General features: G+C 41.5%; 1 protein-coding gene across 1 annotated transcript in view; it reads left to right on the top strand.

Moving 5' to 3' along the window:
• DCDC1 (doublecortin domain containing 1) overlaps window positions 1-20,337 on the top strand; it is a 405,509-nt gene extending 385,172 nt beyond the window's left edge. Inside the window, exons 35-39 of the mRNA XM_038764553.1 lie at window positions 556-706; window positions 3,579-3,688; window positions 13,397-13,453; window positions 17,219-17,501; window positions 20,131-20,337. Coding sequence (XP_038620481.1) covers window positions 556-706; window positions 3,579-3,688; window positions 13,397-13,453 — 318 coding nt within the window. The 3' untranslated portion in view covers window positions 17,219-17,501; window positions 20,131-20,337. The remainder of the gene's footprint in view (window positions 1-555; window positions 707-3,578; window positions 3,689-13,396; window positions 13,454-17,218; window positions 17,502-20,130) is intronic.
• The last annotated feature ends 797 nt before the right edge of the window (window positions 20,338-21,134 follow it).

The raw sequence follows: 21,134 nt of genomic DNA, 5'->3' as shown, positions 1-21,134 counted from the left end.
CCTAGAGAAGGCCTCTTGGAGGAGATGTGCCTTCAATAAGGCTTTGAAGGTGGGGAGAGTCATTGTCTGTTAGATATGAAGAGGGAGGGCATTCCAGGCCAGAGGAAGGACGTGTGCGAGAGGTCGGTGGCAAGATAGATGGGCTCAAGGTACAGTGAGAAGGTTAGCAATAGAGGAGAGAAGTGGGTGAACTGTGTTGTAGTAGGAGAGGAATGAGAGCCCTTTTTTGTCAGTGCAACCCCTAGCAGGTTCACAACTGAGACATACAACACTGTCCAATTATCTAAATGCTCCACCCTGCTACAAAAGGCACATCCTAGGCGGTAAGCACTTAAAAAAGATTTATTCATTGTCAGATCGAAGTTCCCTTAATGCTATATTGCCCAGTGTTTTTCCTAAGTGCTCTGCATTCCTCTAAGTTTCAGGGAACAATTTTTTAACAAGCAATCTTTTCTCCTATATAAAAAGAATCAGTAAGACTGTTGAGGGAGTCTTCTCCTGTGTTGGGTGGATGTTCTAACATTTTCTAAAATACCAGGTTTTTATGTCTTCCAGCTGCTCGATAACTGCTTTGTTCGACTCAAGATGACATCCCCAGCCAAAGCCCTGTACACACCAGCGGGGGAACGAGTGCAGTCATGGAATGACATAGAGAGGGACATGGTCTTGTGTGTTTCCTCAGGAAATGGTTTTATGAGTCCTGAAGGTAATCGCTGCTTCCGTAGTCTGGCAACCAGCCACCGCACCCCTTCCTTTCCCCTCCTCCTCCTCCACCTCTCTGAGCAGTGATCTGCAAAGCATCATTCACAACTGCTGGGAAAATAGGAGTGAGACCTCCACCTTCCGGACTAGGGGAGAGCAAGTCCTCAAAACGTGTCCTCCAAGGACCACTGCCCTCATTTTCCTTCCCTCTCAGCTTCCTGCCAGCTCCCTGTTTCCTTTCTGACCTGTACAAACCTCAGGAACATCATGTCCCTGTCTTGAGTTCTGCTACTATGGGTGATGTTCTATGGATTGATGGAGAGAATGAGGAAGGCTGCTGGTCCCAAAGCCTTATCACTGTCTGTGGAATGTTCCTAATATGAAGCCAAGAGTGTCCATGCGTGCAATACATTTTACTGACATTTTATCTGCTTTAAAATGATCAGATTTCCTTTCTTTAGTAGTAATGCAGTTTCCACCAGGTTTACAATTTCTCAGTTCTAACTCTTTTCTTTGATAAATTATGCAAACCAGTTGGAATATACATGCTACCTCTTATCAAATCAGCCCTTGGGTTTTATTCTGATTTCTCTATCCTCCACTTGGATATTTGAGCCACAAAAATATGGCGTTAAAGGAAAATTCCCAGACATAACAATATCACTTTAAAAATGTGATTGGTAAAATAGAGAACAGGTTTTTATGGACCAAGAACTAATATAATAACTGAATTAAAGGATAATGTACTGCCTAAATTTTTCAACATCTCTTAAGTAATGTCTTTAGGCTATTTTCCTGAAAAACATAGAGATAGAGTGAATTTTGAAAAATGTGCAGGTATTTTATATTACAGTGCATATACTGATGCCAAGAATTCTAAAGGGACCACTAGAAGAAATCTTTGGTTAACAAACATCATCATATCCACTCATCAAACGTTAAATTATCAACCCCCAAAGTCACCCAAACCAATTGTAAAGCTGTTTCCTTAGATCCAACCCTATGGTGTTTTCTTAGCAATCACTTTTGTCAATGACTGCATTTCAGTTTCTGTTCTTTTTGAATGGACGAGGCACTGCTTGATCATTTTGGTTTGATTTTCTGATTATTTTTAGCCAGGAAGTAATGAGGTCCTTGAAGAAATTAGGGTGGGGTTGGAATTGGGGGCTGTGGACTATAGGGGAAGGGACAAGAGCTGAATAGACATGATCCTAAAATAAACCTCGCTCTCTTTCCTAAGGAAAGCTCCCACTCTACCCCGATGCTTCTCATTCCTCTAATCTCTGTGTTGCCTTCCATGTCCATCTCTATATGTTGCCAACTTGTACTTCCCAAGCACTTAGTACAGTGCTCTGAACACAGTAAGCGCTCAATAAATAGATTGAATGAATGAATGTGGCTAGCTATGTCACAAATCCCACAAGCTGCTTCTAAAAATCTTCCACAACCCCCTATCATGCCTCCTTTGGACTTAGTATTGCATTGGTTGGGTACTCCCTCTACACTTGGGGGCTTACAGGTAGTAGTACTGTAGCAATCATATCTATAAAGTGCTTGTTGTGGCCAGAGGAATGTACTAAGCACTGGGAAAGAATACGTGGGCGAGATTTAGAGACAGTACTCATGTGGTCCGTTAAACAGGAGCATGTTCTGGGCAACTGAATTAGGAGGGCCTATCTTCTCAGAAACAGTCAATAATTATCGGAATTAAATGAGTGAAATCAGGAATTCAGATGTTTGCCTCATTGGCCTACGGGCCTGGGAGGGCTATGTAAAGAAAAGCTCCATATCAATTTGGATTCGAATAATAAAGCTAGGTCCTTTCTGAGCATACTTTTTTTTTTCTGGGAATAGATCGGTCAGAAATCCATTCCCACATTCCGGCCAGTAAAGTACAAAACAGTGAATTCCTGGAGCAGAATCCCTGTAACTTGAAAGAGTTAAGAGTTCCCCGAGTTGCCTCAGTAACTACTGCTAGAGAGTAATCTGTGCACAGGGAAATTCTGATTGCACAGAATCCAATCTTTGAGCCCATGTTTAATGTATGAGTAGTCCATAGATTTTAGATTTTATAAATAAGTGTATAAATGGCTAGCAACTTACATTTAATGAGGAACCTAACAACGGCAATATGCTTGGAAATAAACATCTTGAAGTGGATTTGTGTCTTGCATTTCAAAATCAAAGCCTACTAATATATTCAGATATTTTTAAGGGCATTTAACTGCCAGAGTATGTTTTCATTCCAGGCATTGCTTTCCTGTGATGTGCTGGCTAGACCATCTAGGAAGGAAATAAGGCACGAGGGATTTTATAAACTTAACTGCTCTCTAACTGCTCTCCTTTACATCCCCTTCAATTTCTGTGAATCAGAAAAATTCACATGAGGCCATGACAACTAAAAAATCTTGCAGACTCTTTGAAAAGTGATCAGGGAAAGTGTATTCTTGACTGTTTGAATTTTTACTTTTCTCTCATAAAATGGTTCCAGTATCCACCTCCAGCAAAGCTGATTGTGCCATTTATCCTCAGCCTGAAGGTGCTTTTCTGCCTATTCTTCTTTTCCACATTTTTGTTTGGGTTGCATTTATAGATCACAAGCTAGTTGGGTTTCCAGAAGTCACCTAGCAAACATTGAGCCCCACTGTTAGTTTTTCAGAACAGCTGCTGTGCTGCAGACATTTTCCAGATAGCCATAGAATGTTAAAATACACCTGGAAAGTTACACAAGACAGGAGGTGCATTCTGTTGTGAACAGTGACAGTCTGGAATTAAAAATAGAAATTCTGTCAGCTCTCCAAGTTTGGTGCAATCTGGGATCTCAAAACACTACTTTTCGCTAATTACCATCTTATTTCCTGAAATGTTCCTTACAGCAAAAAAGCAACAGGTGAATATCAGAGCAACGTATGCCAGGATCAGAAAGCAGCAAGGCCCCGATGCCACTGATATTGTTGTGACTCCAACAGAGGAACGAAAATTCCAGGTAGAATTATGTTTAATTAATTTATGTTTGAATCATTGTGCTTTTTGCTTTTTTCACTTGAACACCTGGGGTGTAATCATGACTGCACATCATCTGTAATTTTTGGTAGTTAATTATAGACGTTATTGACATTTGATACTGAGAATCTGTTCCTAGAAATTCAGAAAGGCTAGTGATAGCAGTACAACTTCCGTGTTAGGGCTGTTTCCCACTTGGAACAAGTAGAAGCAATTAAGGTGGAGAAATATGTCTCATGATTAGAGAAATAAGATTCCCTATTTCTAGAAAATAGGAGGTAACTGAAAAATCCCAAACACGTATTCAAATGGAAGCTAAAATACAGTAACCCATAAGCAATTTCTAGTACTAAAATTGACCCTTTCACTACCTGGCACTTAGTTTGAGGAGAGATTGCCTTAGTGTGAAATTTCTATGGATTCACTTTTTCATTGCCCTGTTTTGGCTCCTTGGAAATCAAGAAACTTCCATGGAGCAGCATGGCTTAGAGGAAAGAGCAGGGGCCTTGGTGTCAGAAGACCTGGGTTCAAATACCGGCTTTGCCACTTATCTCCTTCACTTGCTTCTCTGCCTCAGATCGCTCATTTTTAAAATGAAGATTCACTACCTGTTTTCCCTCCTATTTAGACTGTGAGCCCCATGTGCAACTAGGACTGTGTCCGACCTGGTATCTATCCCAGTGGTTAGTACAGTGCTTTCCACAAAGTAAGCACTTAAGGAATAACACAAAAATTATTATTATCCTTCTCTTGCTCTCTTCAGCCCTCTCCCCAAGCTGGCTATGCATGGTATAGAACTTCCAATAATTTCAAAAGTAATCACCCTACAACTAGTGAATATTCCCCCAATATCATTAGGGTGGAGAGACAGTTATTAACCGATTGGTTGATAATCCCTGCTGACTTCAAAGGAGGGGAACCATGAAATTAGAGAAGGACCACTTGAAAGCAAATAAGATGACTAGATAAATAGCAATAGGCCTTGTGATCAGATCCCAGGGCCACAACTAAATCCACAGATGGAACATACATCTCTGTTTTCATGAGGAGAAGAAAGGCTCATTTTTAAGGCAACAGAGCTGAGATCCAGAATCCAGAGAGATCAAAAGGTAGCAGTGTTATTGGCTGGTGGATTTTAAAATCTTAAGCAAAAAAAAAAGTCACAAAATGTACTTCAGTGAAACACATATGCATCACAGGTTATCTGCCTTCCCTGTTACTGGCTGACTTTAGTGGGGAACAAAAATAGGACACCAGCAGCAAGAGTCGTCATCTTTACTGTTGCTCTGACACTGATGGTTGAAGTGCTAGTGCTCTATTTTCCCTCTGAATATTCTCCATTTCTTCTGTCCTAGCTCCCTTGCTCTCAGCTGCTCCATATTGCCGGGCTCTTTCCACCTCTACACATTAGCTTCACCCCCTGCTCTGCTCTGCTCTGCTCTGGATCAGTGTGGCTCAGTGGAAAGAGCATGGGCTTTGGAGTCAGAGGTCATGGGTTTGAATCCCGACTCCACCACGTCTGCTATGTGACCTTGGGCAAGTCACTTAACTTCTCTGAGCCTCAGTTACCTCATCTGTAAAATGGGGATTAAGACTGTGAGCCCCAAGTGATCACCTTGTATCCCCCCCAGCGCTTAGAACAGTGCTCTGCACATAGTAAGCGCTTAACAAATGCCATCATCATTATTATTATTATTATCTCTGCACACCTACACAATTTCCAGGCATGCACTTAGCTATTTTAACACAGTACACCTTTTAAAACGTAGCTGTAACATCATTCGAGAAAAAAAAGGCAATGTTACAAGCATGATAAACATATTAGATAGTAGAAAGATCAAGAACAAACATGTTAGTGTATAGTGTTATTGCCACATTGTTCGATTTCTGGTTGGTCACGCCCTGACCATCTACTTCTGTAATGTGGATTCCATGCATAGTGGAAAATTCCCTAACAAATGCTCTCCCCTCCTCCCCACTTTGGGAAGTACCTTGTGTCTTTGTCTGAAAATCAGTCACAACCTGGTAATATGTACAGAACAGGTCAGTTCAACCTGCTACCTGCATGAGCTGCTGGAAACTATGGATCACTTCCACTAGAATGGGTCATTGGTAACCTCAGCAAGTGCCGTGGTGTTTTCCCTCAAGTCTGCAAATCAGCAGGGCCATGGGAATAAATTCTGACTGGGTTGGGACTCTGATAAAAAGAAACTCACATTTTGGAAAAAAAAAATACATGTGCTAGGTACTGAAATTGCTATCCCCTTCTACCTCAGAAGATTTTAAAATATTTATGTGTAGTCATTAAAAGTATGTCACCACAACACAAGCAGCATGGCCTAGTAGAAAATGCACAGGCCTGGGAGTTAGAGAGGACCTGGGTTCTAATCCTGGCCCTGCCGCTTGTCTTCTGTGTGACCTTGGACAAGTCACTTAACTTCTCTGTGCCTCAGTTTCCTCATCTACAAAGTGGGAATTAAGACTGTGAGCCCCACATGGGACAGGGACTGTGTCCAACCTTGTTGTCTTGTATCTACCCCAGTGCTTAGTACAGTGCCTGGCCCATGTGCTTAACAAATACCACAATTATCATTATTATTATTATCAATTAGGTTTGATAATTGGCTCCACTGCTAGTTGGGAAACTGAGTTCTAGAGTGGGTAGGGAACTTCTTCCTGGTCTCAAAGCAGAGCAGGAGTGTTTCCAGACTGCAACCACCCATATCACAGCTTTGTGTCTTCCAAATCATGGTATATTTTTCATATTTCCATGGAAATACAGAGGAGTCCAGAAATGTAAGAAGTCTATCATTTTTTTTGACAAGGAAGAGATGAATTGGTCTGAGAATTGTATCATTTTACCCTCGAACAAATGTGCAAATACTTGTGAAAATCTTAGCATTTCCATGTGAATATTCTTGATGTGAAAATTAGTAATATCACACATAGCTCTTGACAGCATCCACAGGCATAAGGCAGAGTCTTAACAGAACTATTCTACTTGTAGAAAATGGGATTTCAAATGTAATATAGCAGTCATCAACACACCACATTTTATAGACTGGCAGAGTCACTTTAGAGACCTTATGTTTGTGCATTGTATTGCAACAGTTCATAGTCCTTCCAAGTCAGATAAAACCATATTCTGTTCTTTGCTTACATTGGCATTTGCATTAGTTGATGGTTTTGTGTGCTGTGGAGCAGTAAGTGCAATCAATTTTATTTATTATTATTATTATTAATAATAATAATGGCATTTATTAAACACTTACTATGTGCAAAGTACTGTTCTAAGCACTGGGGAGGTTACAGGGGGATCAGGTTGTCCCACGGGGGGCCCACAGTCAATCTCCATTTTACAGATGAGGTAACTGAGGCACAGAGAAGTTAAGTGACTTGCCCAAAGTCACACAGCTGACAAGTGGCTGAGCCGGGATTTATTGAGCCCTAACTGTGGGCAGAAAACTATACTAAGCAGTTGGGATAGTACAGTACTTAGAACAGTGCTTTGCACATAAAAAGCGCTTAACAAATGCCATCATTATTATTATTACAACACAACAACGTTGGTAGACTCGTTCCCTGCCCACAACAAGCTCAAAGTTGAGAGGGAGAGACAGATATTAATATGAATAAATAATTTTTGGATATGTACATATGTGCTATGAGGCTGAGACCAAGTGCCCAAATGTATGGATCCAAGTGCATAGATGACACAGAAGGGAGAGGGAGCTGGGGAAAAGGGGGCTTAATCCAGGAAGTCCTCTTGGAGGAGATGCAACCTTAATAAGGCTTAGAAGGGGGGAGAGTGGTGGTGTGTTGTTTATGGATGGGGAGGGAGTTCCAGGCAAGAAGAAGGATGTGAGAAAGGGGTCGGCAACAAGATAGATGAGACTGGGGTACAGTGAGAGGAGTGACGTGTGTGAGCTGGACTGCAATAGAAGATCATCAGTAGAAGGGGCAAGCTGATTGAGTGCTTTAAAGCTGATGGCAAGGAGTTTCTGTTTGATGCAGAGATGGATGGGCAACCACTGGAGGTTCTAGAGGAGTGGGGAGAGGTGGACTGAAGGGCTTTTTAGAAAAAATGACTTGGACAGTTCAGTGGAGCATGGATTGGAGCAGAGAGAGAGAAGAGGCTGGGAGGTCAGCGAGGAGAGAGATGCAGTAGTTAAGGCTGGATAGGTTAAGTGCTTGGATCAGTATAGTGACAGTTTGGATGGAGAGGAAAGGGCAGATTTCAGTGCTGTTGTGATGGTAAAACTGATAGGAATGGGGGACAGATTGATTGTGTGGGTCGTATTAGAGACGTGACTTGAGGACAATACCAAAGTTATGTGCTTGTGAGATAGGGATAGTGTAGAAGTATTGTCTACCGTGATGGGCAAGCCTGAGGAGGACAGGGTTTGGGTGGGGAGATAAGGAGTTCTGTGTTGGACATGGTTAGTTTGAGGTGATGGTAGGGCTTCCAGGTACAGATGTCCTGAAGGCAGGAGGAAACGTGAGACTGCAGAGAAGGAGAGAGGGCAGGGCTGGAGAGGTAAACTTGGGAATCATCTGCATAAAGATCAGAGTTGAAACTATGGGAGCAAATGAGTTCGTGAGTGTAGATGGGCTGAGCATGCAAAAGAGCAAGAGGAATGGCCAGAGGGATGGGAGGAGAACCAGGAGAGGACAGTGTCAGTGAAGCTGAGGTTGGATAATGTTTCCAGGAGAAGGGGGTGGTCCACAGTATCGAAGGCAGCTGAGAGATCTAGGAGGATTCGGGTGGAGTAGAGGCTGTCAGATTTAGTGAGAAGGTGGTCATTGGTGACCTTAGAGAGGGCTGTTTACATGGAGTGAAGGAGGCAGAAGCTAGTTTGGAGGGGGCCAAGAAGAAAATTGGAGGAGAAGAAGTGGTGCCAAAGGCTGTAAAAAACAAAAAAAAAAAAAAAAAAAAAAAACCCAACTATCTCAAAGAGTTTGGAGAGGAGTGGTAGGAGGTATATGGAGTAATAACTGGAGGGAGCCATGGGGTAAAAAGGCTTTTTTTAAAAAAAAAATAGAGGCTACGAAAACATGTTTGGAAAAAGTCATTAGAAAGGGAAAAGTCGAAGAAGGCAGTCAAGGAGGGAAGAAGAGAAGGGACAAGTGTTTTATGAAGGGGGGAAGGAATATTGTGTTGAATGTTGTATGTTGTATGAAGGAATGGGGTCAGAGGCGCAGTGGAGTGAGTAGATTTTGAGAGGAGGGCAGAGAACTCTTCTTGAGAAACTGCTTGGAATATTGGGAGAGTCGACTTTATAGTTATATTATACCCTCCCAAATGCTTAGTATAGTGCTCTGCACACAGTGAGTGCTCAATGAATGCAATTGGTTGACTGACTGATAACTGGCAGTTACCAAGATTGTGTGAACTGGGTAAAATCAATGTAGAGTTTTATTAACCTAGTGTATTCTTTTTTGGCAATTTTATCGTATTTGAATCCAAGTCACATATTTTTGGATCAGCTAGCCATTTTTATGATGCTACCCTCCTGGAGGCTGGTGTACTCCTTCAATAATAATCATAATCATAATCATATCATTTGTTAAGTGCATACTATGTGCCAAGCACTGTTCTAAGCGCTGGGGTTGAGACAAGGTAATCAGGTTGTCCCATGTGGGGCTCACAGTCCTAATCCCCATTTTACAGATGAGGTAACAGGCACAGAGAAGTTAAGTGACTTGCCCAAGGTCACACAGCAGACAAGTGGCAGAGCTGGAATTAGAACCCACATCATCTGACTCCCAAGCCCGTGGTCTCTCCAGTAGGCCATGCTGCTTTTATTTTGTAATTTCATGGACACTGTGGAGATGATCCAAATATAATTGAAAAAACTTCACTGTGCACCCAGTCACCTCTGGAAAACCCTGATTACTACATGTCTTAGAGTCATAGAGCAGGAAGGAATGAATGACTAAACTACTCAGGTAAAATGGATTTCTAATCCTAGAGATTGCATGGGGTGTAGATTGCTCCTCCTCTTTTGAAAGTCTATTCCTGTTTTTCAAAACCCAAAGACTTTAAACCTGGCAAATTAGTTGGCCTGTAATTGTTGCACATCATTAAGCCCTTGGGGAACAAAACCCTAACCTAGTGGTCTCTCCCCCTTTTAGACTGTGAGCCCACTGTTGGGTAGGGACTGTCTCTATATGTTGCCAATTTGTACTTCCCAAGCACTTAGTACAGTGCTCTGCACATAGTAAGCGCTCAATAAATATGATTGATGATGATGATGATGATGCTGGGGGAATTCATCCCTTGTTAATGTTTGGCTGGCTCAGAAGGAGCCAGCAAGCACTTAGATAGAGAACACCCATGCTAATAATATATGTAGATTTTTCAAAAGGCCTTTGACAAAGGTTCCATCCCAATGCTTTTCAAAAACCTAGGAATTGGAAAATTCCTTGGAAAACTGGAAAAGCCTTGTCATGGATAGAAAATGGGCTAAAAATAGGAAACCCAAGCCTTACTCCACTTCGCAGGGTATTGGAGTGTAAAACAGTGGGCTTCCCTACAGATCATGATAGGACTGGTTTTATTTCAGATCTTCATAAATGATCTGAAAGAGGAAGTGAACAGTGGAATCTTCAGGTTTGGCAGATGATACTAAGTGTTCTTAGTGGTCAAGTGCTATGCAGAGGGGAATACATTTGAAGTAAATTGTAAAAATCCTTACATTTGTCACTGCTGCTACGTTGTAATATCCTTGTGGGCAGGGAACATGTCACTTCTTTGTACTGCTCTTCCTGCAGTGCATCACACCAAGCAGACACGCAAAAAAGGCAACTACCACTAATGCTAGGAAGATCTTTGACCTTCTGATCATTGAGTAGAAGTGCTGCAGTCTACCCTCTCCCCACTAATTATCCACTCCCTTTTTCCTTAACACCCCAATTTGTGCTCTTTGGTCCTCTCAAGATAATCCAGTCATTGTTCCTCACTCAATCAAGCAATCATATTTATTGAGCACTTACTGTGCGCAGAGCACTGTACTTAGCTTTTGGGAGACTACAATGTAACAGAATTGGTTTGTTGGTCTCATCTCTCTCACCCCTTGCTCATGTCCTTTTTTGTGTCTAGAATATCCCTTCCCCCTCAGAGCACAGCTCTTCTCATCCTCAAAGCCCTTCTGAAATCACATCTCCAGGAAGCTTTCCCTGATTAATTTTGCCACTCTCCTGATTTTAAACTTCCAGCTACACACTTTTATCTGCAAAGCTGCAAGGTCCCCTTTTTTACATACCCTATTACTTAAGCACTCACTCCTCAAATATTAACTTTCCTTCTTTTATCTGTAAATTGTACAGTGTCTGTTTCCACGCTAGATTGTGAACTCCTCTAGGATAGGGAATCTGTCTACTGGTTCTACTGTGCCAATAAGTAGGGAAGTAACATGGCCTACTGGAAAGAACACAGGCCTGGGTGTCAGAGAACCTGGATTCTAATCCTGGCTCTGCTATGTGTCTGCTGTGTGGCCTAGGACAAGTTACTCAACTTCTCTGTGCCTCAATTTCCTCATCTGTAAAATGGGGATTAAATCCTGGTCCCTTCTACTCAGACAGTGAGCCTCATGTGAGCCCAACTTGATTTTCTTATATCCATCCCAGCATTCAGTACAGTGCTTGGCCCATAGTAAGCAGTTACATATATTACTTTATTATTTTTATACTATTAATGAATTAAAAGCAGAGTGAATAGGATACAGTGAGGCAGATGAGTTTCAATGTGAGCAGTTGTAAAATAATGCACACACCCAGAGAAAATAATCCAAGTTACAGCTACCTGATAATGAGTAAGGAGATATATAGATATATATATATACATTAGATATGATTCAAGGATCATAGTTCATGGATTTTTTAAATCACTGGTTCAACGCATGGTAGAAATAAAAAAGGCCCAACTAATGTTGGGCAATTTCAAGAAGGAGATAGAAAACAAAAAACAGCAAAACAATGCCAGCTGTACACTGCAACAAATTTGGGTTGCTGCATTTTAGAAAGGATAGTAATGGAGCTGGAGATGGTATAGAGGAGGCCAGCCAAGATGAACAGGTAATGGAAAAGTTTCCTGTGGAGGACAGACCGAAAAGATTAGAACTCATCACTCTGGAGAGATGCAGACCCAGAGGGGACATGAAATCTGCACAATTGTGAGGAGTGTGGAAATGGCAAAGGTGGGATTCTTACTCATCCAAATCCCACAGAGTTAGGCTGAGGCGGCAGCTCTTGAGGCTTTTCAAGGGTAGGTTCAAAACAAACTAAAAAAAGTCTTCTTCACATAGATAAATATAGGAAATTTGTTACCAGAATGTTATGCGGGATGAAAATATCCTGGCTGAATTTGTGGATGAAAAGCTCATAATGGGTTGCTAGAGAGAAAGTTAAGGATGTCGAGGGAAATTTAGGGATGTTTGAAAACTCAAGAAGAGTTCAAATGATAAATGCACATTAGGCCTCTAAGACATTTCTTAAACATTCGAAAGGGTATTAAGAGAGAAAAACATCACATGGTTCTCTAGCAAATTGCTACCAATCTTGACTATGGAATTTTGGATTTTTGAATCATGGTTTGATCTAGTAATTGCATATCTTATATTCTTATGATCAAGGTATTCTTTCTTTAATTAAAGCCTGTATTGTCTGATTTGATCTTTCTGGACATAGGGGACAACCATTCATCATACTTTCATAAAGAGCCTTTTAATTGGCTCCTTAGTTTTCTTTAATCCTGACAAAAAATCTACAACTCTTTTAACCTTTCTCTCAGTGGACCAATTGTCCTTTCCTTTAGTTATTTTTGTCACTCTTCTCTAGACCTTTTCCAGTGTCTCCACACCCAGTATAAAACATGATAACCAAAGTTGGATCTGACCCAATGCCTTGTATAGCAAAAGGGTAGATATAGTTCTGGGCTTTTCTGTACTGTTTTGGCTTTAAATGGCCCCGCATTGTTAATTTAGCTTCTGGTCTACTGTGATCTCCAATTTTTTTTTTCTTTCAGTTGAATGTGGGCTTAGCCTCATGTTTCCCAACATATTGTTTAACATTTGGTCTTGCCCTCTAGTTTAATAGCTTGCTTCTTGAGCCTTTTTTAGATACTTATTTGATGCACAATGTATGAGAATGGTGTTTCCTGGAAGTGAGTTTTCATATCATTTAGCTGACGTTTATCTATTTGTGGTCGGGTAAATGTTTTCAGAAAAGTGCACGTCAGATCATTTAATCTGAGTATTCTAGCAGCTTTGAAAATTATATATTAAGAGCAAGGGAAAATTTGTAGTTTAAAGGGAAATCACATTGAGATTTACAGGTGATATGCAATTGTTTTTTTCTGGTCTGTTCACAAAGCCCATTTCTGTAATTTTTAAATAGTCACTTTTTCATTGCACAGACACAATATTCACATGGAAATTAATGCCAGGTGCCAGGCTAGTATTTCTAAGGTAACTTATAATGATTTCTCGGGTGCAGTTGCTTACTATGAGAGTCAGATTTGATTGAAGACTAGATTTCTGGATTAAAATTCTCATTGGTATGACCAATGACAAGCAAACTCAAGTTATTATAGACTAAGAATAGGAAGGTGAAATTTTACTTATTCATATTACAGTATAAATTTTGGGAAACTTATAATGTGACTTACAATGTGACACTTTTTTAAATTTAGACAAATGATTCAAATTCATTTCTGGCTCTTGGTCCCTCTCATCAACCCAGCAATTAGGTAAGTAAAAATAGGTGCTTCTTTTTTTTGAAAAACTTGGCTTTTTATTGCCAAAAAAGAGAATTATTGGCCTTGGTTATTACAAGATGAGGTCAACAAGAATATATTTTGCTGTGTACAGGTTAAGATAATGCAAATTTCCTTTTTATCCTCTGATTTTCATGAGAGTATTCCATCAAAGGGAGTTTTCAATATAAGCTCATCAAAAACATGCTGATCCTGTGCTCCAAACAAGAAAAATGCCCAGAATGCACCCGAGTCAGGGACATAATGTTCTGTAAAATGATAAGGCAGAAATGGTGATGCCAGATTGAATTTTCAGGAATTCTTCGATTTGTTTGCCCTTCTGCTGCCTTAGATTCACTAGGCAATTCATTTGGACTTTTTGAATGTTTGTCACCACCTCCCTGCCCGTCGTTGGGTGGCTAAGCAGCGTGGCCGAGAAGAAAGGGCACAGGCCTGAGTCCGGAGAATCTGAGTTCTAATCCCAGCTCTGCCACTTGTTTGCTGTGTGACCTTGGGCAAGTCACCTCACTTCTCTGTGCCTCAGTTACCTCATCTGTAAAATGGGGATTAAGACTGTGAGCCCTATGTGAGATGGGGACTGTGTCCAACCGGATTATCTTGTATCTACCCCAGGGTTTGCTGCAACACTTGACACCTAGTAAGCACTTAACAAATAACACAATTATTATCATTATTACTTTGGTTTTGCTATGCTGCCTGACATGGCTGGCCCTTAGCAGGAGGACCAGTATCTGCGGCTGTAGAGCAAGCAGAGAGCGGTTAATGTTTAGAAACAATGTGCTGAGTTATTAAAATGCTCTCTTCCTCACCTAGGAAAGGCTCCAGCACTGTTGACCTTTTGATCCTCAACTGGTAATGAGCTATGTGGGAAAGGCAATGAAGAAAGATTCCTTGATAATGTCCTACCTGGAGACTAGAGTTCTCGATTTGAATTAACTGCTTAGTGGCAGCTGGGGAATGGGGTTCTTTAAAGCTCTCCTCTCTCATCTTTTTAAATAACAGATTTATTTCAATGCCCCGTGCCCCTCTGCCACACACTGAGGTACCAAAATGAGGATTTGTCCTGTAGGCCCTGAACAGGAGTGAGTATGCATTACCAGAAAGACATTACCGAGTCTATGGGGGCTCCATTTGATCTTTGAACTCCGAGATTCAGTCTTTATTTTGTAATGATAATAATAATGATGGTGTTTGTTAAGCGCTATGTGCAAAGCACTGTTCTAAGCGCTGGGGGGATACAAGGTGATCAGGTTGCCCCATGTGGGGCTTACAGTCTTAATTCCCATTTTACAGACGAGGGAACTGAGGCACAGAGAAGTTAAGTGACTTGCCCAAAGTCACACAGCTGACAATTGGCGGAGCTGGGATTTGAACCCATGACTTCTGACTCCAAAGCCCGTGCTTTTTCCACTGAACCACGCTGCTTCTGTATTGTCCTCATCCTTCTTATTTCCTGTTCCTTTACCTCCTAATACAATCTTTCATTCGATTGTTTTTCTTCTCCTTCATTTCTTCTGCTTCTCTGCTATAAGGACCTTTTAGCCTACGATTTGTGCAAGAACTACCACCACGGAACTTTAGGAAAAGGTTTTCTTCCTTTGTAATTGATTCACTGGCCTAGAAAAATCTCAGGTGCCATTGGATAGGCCTGGGATCCATCCATAATTCTGAGAACCGGGAGCATGAGACAGTGGATGGACTTACTGTCACTGAGTTTTATTGGCAAATTAAAGAGAAATTCAAGACCCCAAAATATACTTTGTCTTGAATTATCTGGATATTAAAGAAGTAGTTTTTGGACTTGAAATATCAAGATAATTCAAGACAAAGTGAGTTGGTAGGCCTGTTAGCTGGAAAATTTGCGTGATTAGATTTCATGCTGTGCTCAGTTTCCCAAAATATTACTCTTTATGGGCCCTTGGGAGACAACTCTTGGTACTGAACTGATGCTTTCAAGACCCCTTTTCTCATGGAAATGAATAACTGAAGGAGGATATACACAGAATTTTCAGTCATCATCCTATTTCTCCTCTAAAAAGCAACCACCTACTGAGAGCTGAAGAGGAGGTAGGGAAATAATAATAATTATGGTATTTGTTAAGTGCTTATTATATGCCAGGCACTGTACTAAGCACTGGGGTAGATACAAGCAAATTGGGTTGGACACAGTCCCTGTTCCACAGGGGGCTCACAGTCTTAATCCTCAGTTTACAGATGAGGTAACTGAGGCACAGAGAAATAAAATGACTTGCTCAGGGTCACACAGCAGACAAGCGGCAGAGCCAGGATTAGAACCCACATCCTCTGACTCCCAAGCCTGTGCTCTATCCGCTAAATATTTCTTGCTTTTGTGATAATGAACCAAACTTTGTAATTAATACTTAAACATTTCAAGACCAGCACAATACAGTTTGGGGTGGTTAGGCCACTCATTTTAATTGGCACTGCCTTAACCAGATGATAAAATCTTCCCATTTAGAGGTCCGTTGTTATGACTGAACCTTGCTGAAAACAGGTTCCATCAGGTAGGATAAGCTAATCACTCTGAAAATGGGAGAAATCACTGCTTGACTTAAATTTTTCTTTAGCACTTCATTTCTGCAAGAGATTAAAAGATTTCCCTTGACTTTCAAGAGGCCAATCTCTCATCTATTTTTGTTTTTGGCTGTTATTGTTTGTCGGTTTTCAAGACTGCTTTGCTTTGTTCTGTGTTGTTTGCTTTGTCTAGTTAATATGTAAAAAATAAGGCCAGGGAAGTATGGTTTATCAGAGTAATCTCATCAAGGTGCTGCCCTCCTTGTAGATATCTGGTTGATCTCAGGAAAGGAGGGAAATGCTGTTTCAAAATCTTAAATTGATATTGTTCTTTGAGGAATTAATTTTGTTTCCCACATTAACTTGTCAATTGAATGACAAAAGTTGGGAAATTGGCTGAATTGGGGAATAGCCGAATGTGGAAGCTAGTATTCACATAGAACCAGTTCTCTCATAATGTGAAGGTTATTAATAATAATAATAATAATTGTGGTATTTAAGTGCTTACTATGCACCAGGCACTGTACTAAGCGCTGGGGTGGTACAAGCAAATCGACTTGGACACAGTCCCTTTCCTATATGGGGCTCACACTGTTAATCCCAATTTTCCAGATGAGGTAATTGAGGCACAGAGAAGTGAAGTGACTTGCCCAAGGTCAAGTGGCAGATCCAGGATTAGAATCCAGGTCCTTCTGAGTCTCAGGCCCATGCTCGCTAAACTGTCACGCTGTTTAAAGCCTTTATAAAGAAAACTCAGACCTTGAGAAAGTCACTTAACTTCTCTGTGCCTCCATTATCTCTTTCGGGCGGCAACACTTGAGGTCCCTACCCGTCCGATTTACCCCCGACACGTTGGATTTTGAGCCTTGTCTTTTATATTGTTTTTGTGTTTCTATTGTTTTCACATTTCCTATGTCTATCACCAAACTCCTCTTCACTTTATTCTTAGATTGTGAGCCTGGGGAGGAGTGGGGATCAGGTCTTAATTCTATCCCTGGTATTTTTTTTTTTCCCTAGCGTAGTTCAGTGCCTTGCAGAGTAAGGCCTTAACCAATGTTAGTTCTACTACTACTACTAAAAGGGAACAAACGTCACAAGAGAGATATAAATACATGTCAAACTCATTTGCTAGGCTTTTTGTTGTCTGCTATTTACAAAGCTCTTTGTTAACAGTAGTGTGATCTCACTCCTTTATAACCCCAGGGAGCTGTCTTCGTGGAAGAATGGCATTCTAGGACCTGAGTTAGTTTTTGAAACTCAACTAAAGTGCACAGGGCTGACGGCCAGAAGACATTCTTCAGTGCTGGATGCCCAACTGCAAATGTAAACTGTTGCCGCACCATCTCAGCCTCCTACGTCTAGACTGGCTGCCTGACAGCCTCATGGATACAGGACAATCAGATAACACGATGGCACATGTTATGCTGGGCATGCTGCAAAACGTGGTGATAACACACGTCATTTTGAAGTAGCAGGCCACGTTCAGGTGATCCTTTATGTTTATACTGTTTTCATCATTTCTGTCACCAAACCATCCCCATTGGATTCTTTGATGGCCTTTCAGGGACCGTATTTAATTTTCTCCCATGTATTTTTTTTTCCCCCAGCACTAAGTACAATGCTTTTTACACCCAGGTGCTTAATAGTATTTCTACCCATAATCATTCAATGGAATTTATTGCGTTTTTACTGTGCGTAGAGCGCTATATTAAGTGATTGGGAAGCAGCATGGCTTAGTGGAAAAAGCCAAGAGGACCTGGGTTCTAATCCCGGCTCTGCCACATGTCTGCTGTGTGGCCTTGGGCAAATCCCTTAACTTCTCTATGCCTCAGTAACCCAGCGCTTAGAATGGAGTGTGGCACATAGTAAGCACTTACCAAGTACCATAATCATTATTATTATTGCAGTACAAAAGAATAGGTTTAGACAATCCCAGCCCACAAGGAGTTTCTAGTCTAGATGGGGAGTCAGACATTAAGATAAGTTACAGATATGGCTCTGTACGTACTCCTACTATTCTGGGGCACCTCTGTTTGCCCTCCATCCACTTAACTGAAGGAGCCTTGCGTTCCCTTCTGAGGTCCCCATGAACTCCAGTGCTGTCAAAGCTGTCAAATAATTTGGTGGCTGGAGTGATAGCGGAGCTCAGCTCAGCTCAGCACTGAAAATTAAAATACTAGGCAAAAGTATATCCAATTTCATATCTTTACCTGTCAAGGGCTGAAGACAGGACTTTCTAGCAAAAAACCAGATGACTGACCATCAAATCATGATGGAGTTTTCAGCTGTCTGTCCCCTGTCTGGGACAGATATGGCCAAAAACAATTTATAATAATAATAATGATGGTATTTAAGCACTTACTATGTTCTAAGCACTGGGGGGATACAAGGTGATCAGGTTGTCCCACGTGGTGCTCACGGTCTTAATCCCTATTTTACAGATGAGTTAACTGAGGCACAGAGAAGTTAAGTGACTTGCCCAAAGTCACACAGCTGACAAGTGGCGGAGCCGGGATTAGAACCCATGACCTCTGACTCCCAAGCCAGTGCTGTTTCCACTGAGCCACGCTTCTCTACACCAAGCAATTTATGCTTGGTATTTATATTTTCAGAGGCCGGCTTCCCTCCACCTCAGCACCGGCATTCAGAGGAGCATGGGTGGGGAATTTAAATTCTCTAGAGAAAGTGGAAGGGGGATGAGAGGATCCCCCAGAGAAATGCTTTAGGCTTAGTCAGCCTCCCAAAAACTGTCACGTATAACAGCTTTACATCTTGTTGTATGCCCTATATTTAGCATGCAATGTCACGTGGACTCAGAGTTCCGTGTCCACGAGGGATGTCAGTGGCCACTCTATTTTTCCAGCAGCAGCAGCTCTTAGGGGCAGTCCCTTCCTGACTGCATCTCCGCATGCTGCCAAGTTGCTTATCCTACAGGTCTGTTTTCTAATCAGTCAATCAATTGTATTTATTGAGCACTTACTGTGTGCAGAGCACTGTACTAAGTGCTTGGGAAGTACAAGTTGGCAACATATAGAGACAGTCCCTACCCAACAGTGGGCTCACAGTCTAAAAGGGGGAGATGGAGAACAAAACCAAACATACTAACAAAATAAAATAAATAGAATAGATATGTACAAGTGAAATAGAGTAATAAATATGTACAAAGATATATAAAGGTGCTGTGGGGAAGGGAAGGAGGTAAGATGAGGGGGATGGAGGGGGGACGAGGGGGAGAGAATAAATACGTACAAATAAAATAAATAAGTAAATAGAGTAATAAATATGTACAAACATATGTACATATATACAGGTGGTGTGGGGAAGGGAAGGAGGTAAGATGAGGGGGATGGAGACGGGGATGAGGGGAAGAGAATAAATATGTACAAATAAAATAAATAAATAGAGTAATAAATACGTACAAACATATATACATATATACAGGTGCTGTGGGGAGGGGAAGGAGGTAAGATGAGGGGGAAATACAGTTGAAGAGTGGGAGCCCCCCGTGGGACGACCTGATCACCCTGTAGCCCCCTAAGCGTTTAGAACAGTGCTTGGCACGTAGTAAGCCGTCATTATTACTATTATTATATTGTATTTTCTGAAGTAAATACGATGGAAGGAAGGAACGAGTGAAGACGCAGCGCCAGAATGGTGTGGCAGCGGCAGCCACCGCCATGAGGGTCCAGTCCCGAGCCCCCGCCCCGGCCTTTTCTAGCGACAACCCCTTCAGCCACTTAACCCCATAGCATGGGTGTAGGACAATAATCACACCAAATCCCTTCCATTGTGGAAGGGTCTTTATTCAGAGGAGTTCTACGCTTTTGGGCTCTCCCAAACACCTAATAAAGTGCTCAACCCCCAGTAAGTGTGTTATAAATACCACTGATTGATTGAAGAGCTCCTGGCACTTTCCCATCTGTTCTCGTATTTGTTCTAACAACATCAATATTTTTCTAGTCATATTAAGCTCAGTCCGACTCATCATCAACTTGATTAGCCCAGCTGAATTTTTTTTTTTTTAATTTTGAGTAAAGATGGATAGACCATTTGGGCCCTGATTTTTCCATATTGATTTCATCAGAAAGGTAGAACCTGTTCATGACTTCCTTTAGTGCAGGACTGACTCAAGACAGCTTGTTGCCACAAGCAAAAGGAAGAGAAACAGAAATCAATGGAACCATAAGGTAAGAAGCAGGCACTGGAAAGGGAGAAGAGGGGACCCCCACTCCATAACCAACTAATAACCCTAGGCAATTGCCTAGTTTCCCCTTATCATAGACTAGCCCTGTCTTAGCATATGTTTTTTTCCTGGTCCCAAACCACAGACTAAAATACACATTTTTCTTGTAATTTACACAGGTGGTATCACATACCTAATAAAAACAGTCAAACTCTCACACTCAAATTCCTTGTTTATCCTCTTATCACTGTTTTTAGGCTATTCATTAGGCCTCTGGGAGTGGGGAGACACATAGAACAGCCTGGACTGCCAAATTAGTTAATGAAAAATCTACCCACATGAGGCTATGTCTAAATAACTGACTCATTACTTTCGCAGTGATCTGCCTATTCTGTCAAAACTGATGCAAGCCGAGTTGAGGTGCACAAGAAATACACGCTGGTCCTTAGACATGTGATTTAAATACTGTGGACTTGTCTTTTACTTCTGAACAAGTAAGAGCAGGAGGGTAAAGAATGATTATATGGAAAGCCCGGTTGCGGAATGGGGGAACCACTCCAGCTCTCCTGTGGCACCTCCACTGTGATCCATTTTGGGACCCTTCTTTGCCAGACCACTATACTACCACATTGTGGGGGGAAGAATCCAGGAAAGGAGAGGGCTGGGTAAAATTGACTTTCCCAGTGGAAGACTGCCCACTTCCCCTGCAGATGGAGAGAAAATAGGGTAGAATTCTACAACCTCCAGTCTAGAGAAACTCTCTAAGTAGTGTGACATCTAACCATTAAGGATCACAACTTTTTCTTGACTGCCTGTCCCTCTCCTTTTTATGTCTTTCTTTTTCCTGCTAACACTAAAGACTGATATTAATGGAAAAACCATTAAAAAAAACCCTATTATCCTATGAGGAAGAAGTGAATGCACTCAAGTGTAAAA

Source organism: Tachyglossus aculeatus, chromosome 22 (assembly GCF_015852505.1).
Source record: "Tachyglossus aculeatus isolate mTacAcu1 chromosome 22, mTacAcu1.pri, whole genome shotgun sequence".
Classification (NCBI taxonomy): Eukaryota; Metazoa; Chordata; class Mammalia; order Monotremata; family Tachyglossidae; genus Tachyglossus; species Tachyglossus aculeatus.
The sequence above is the reverse complement of the archived record's forward strand: the minus strand, read 5'-3'. Positions and strand labels throughout refer to the sequence as shown.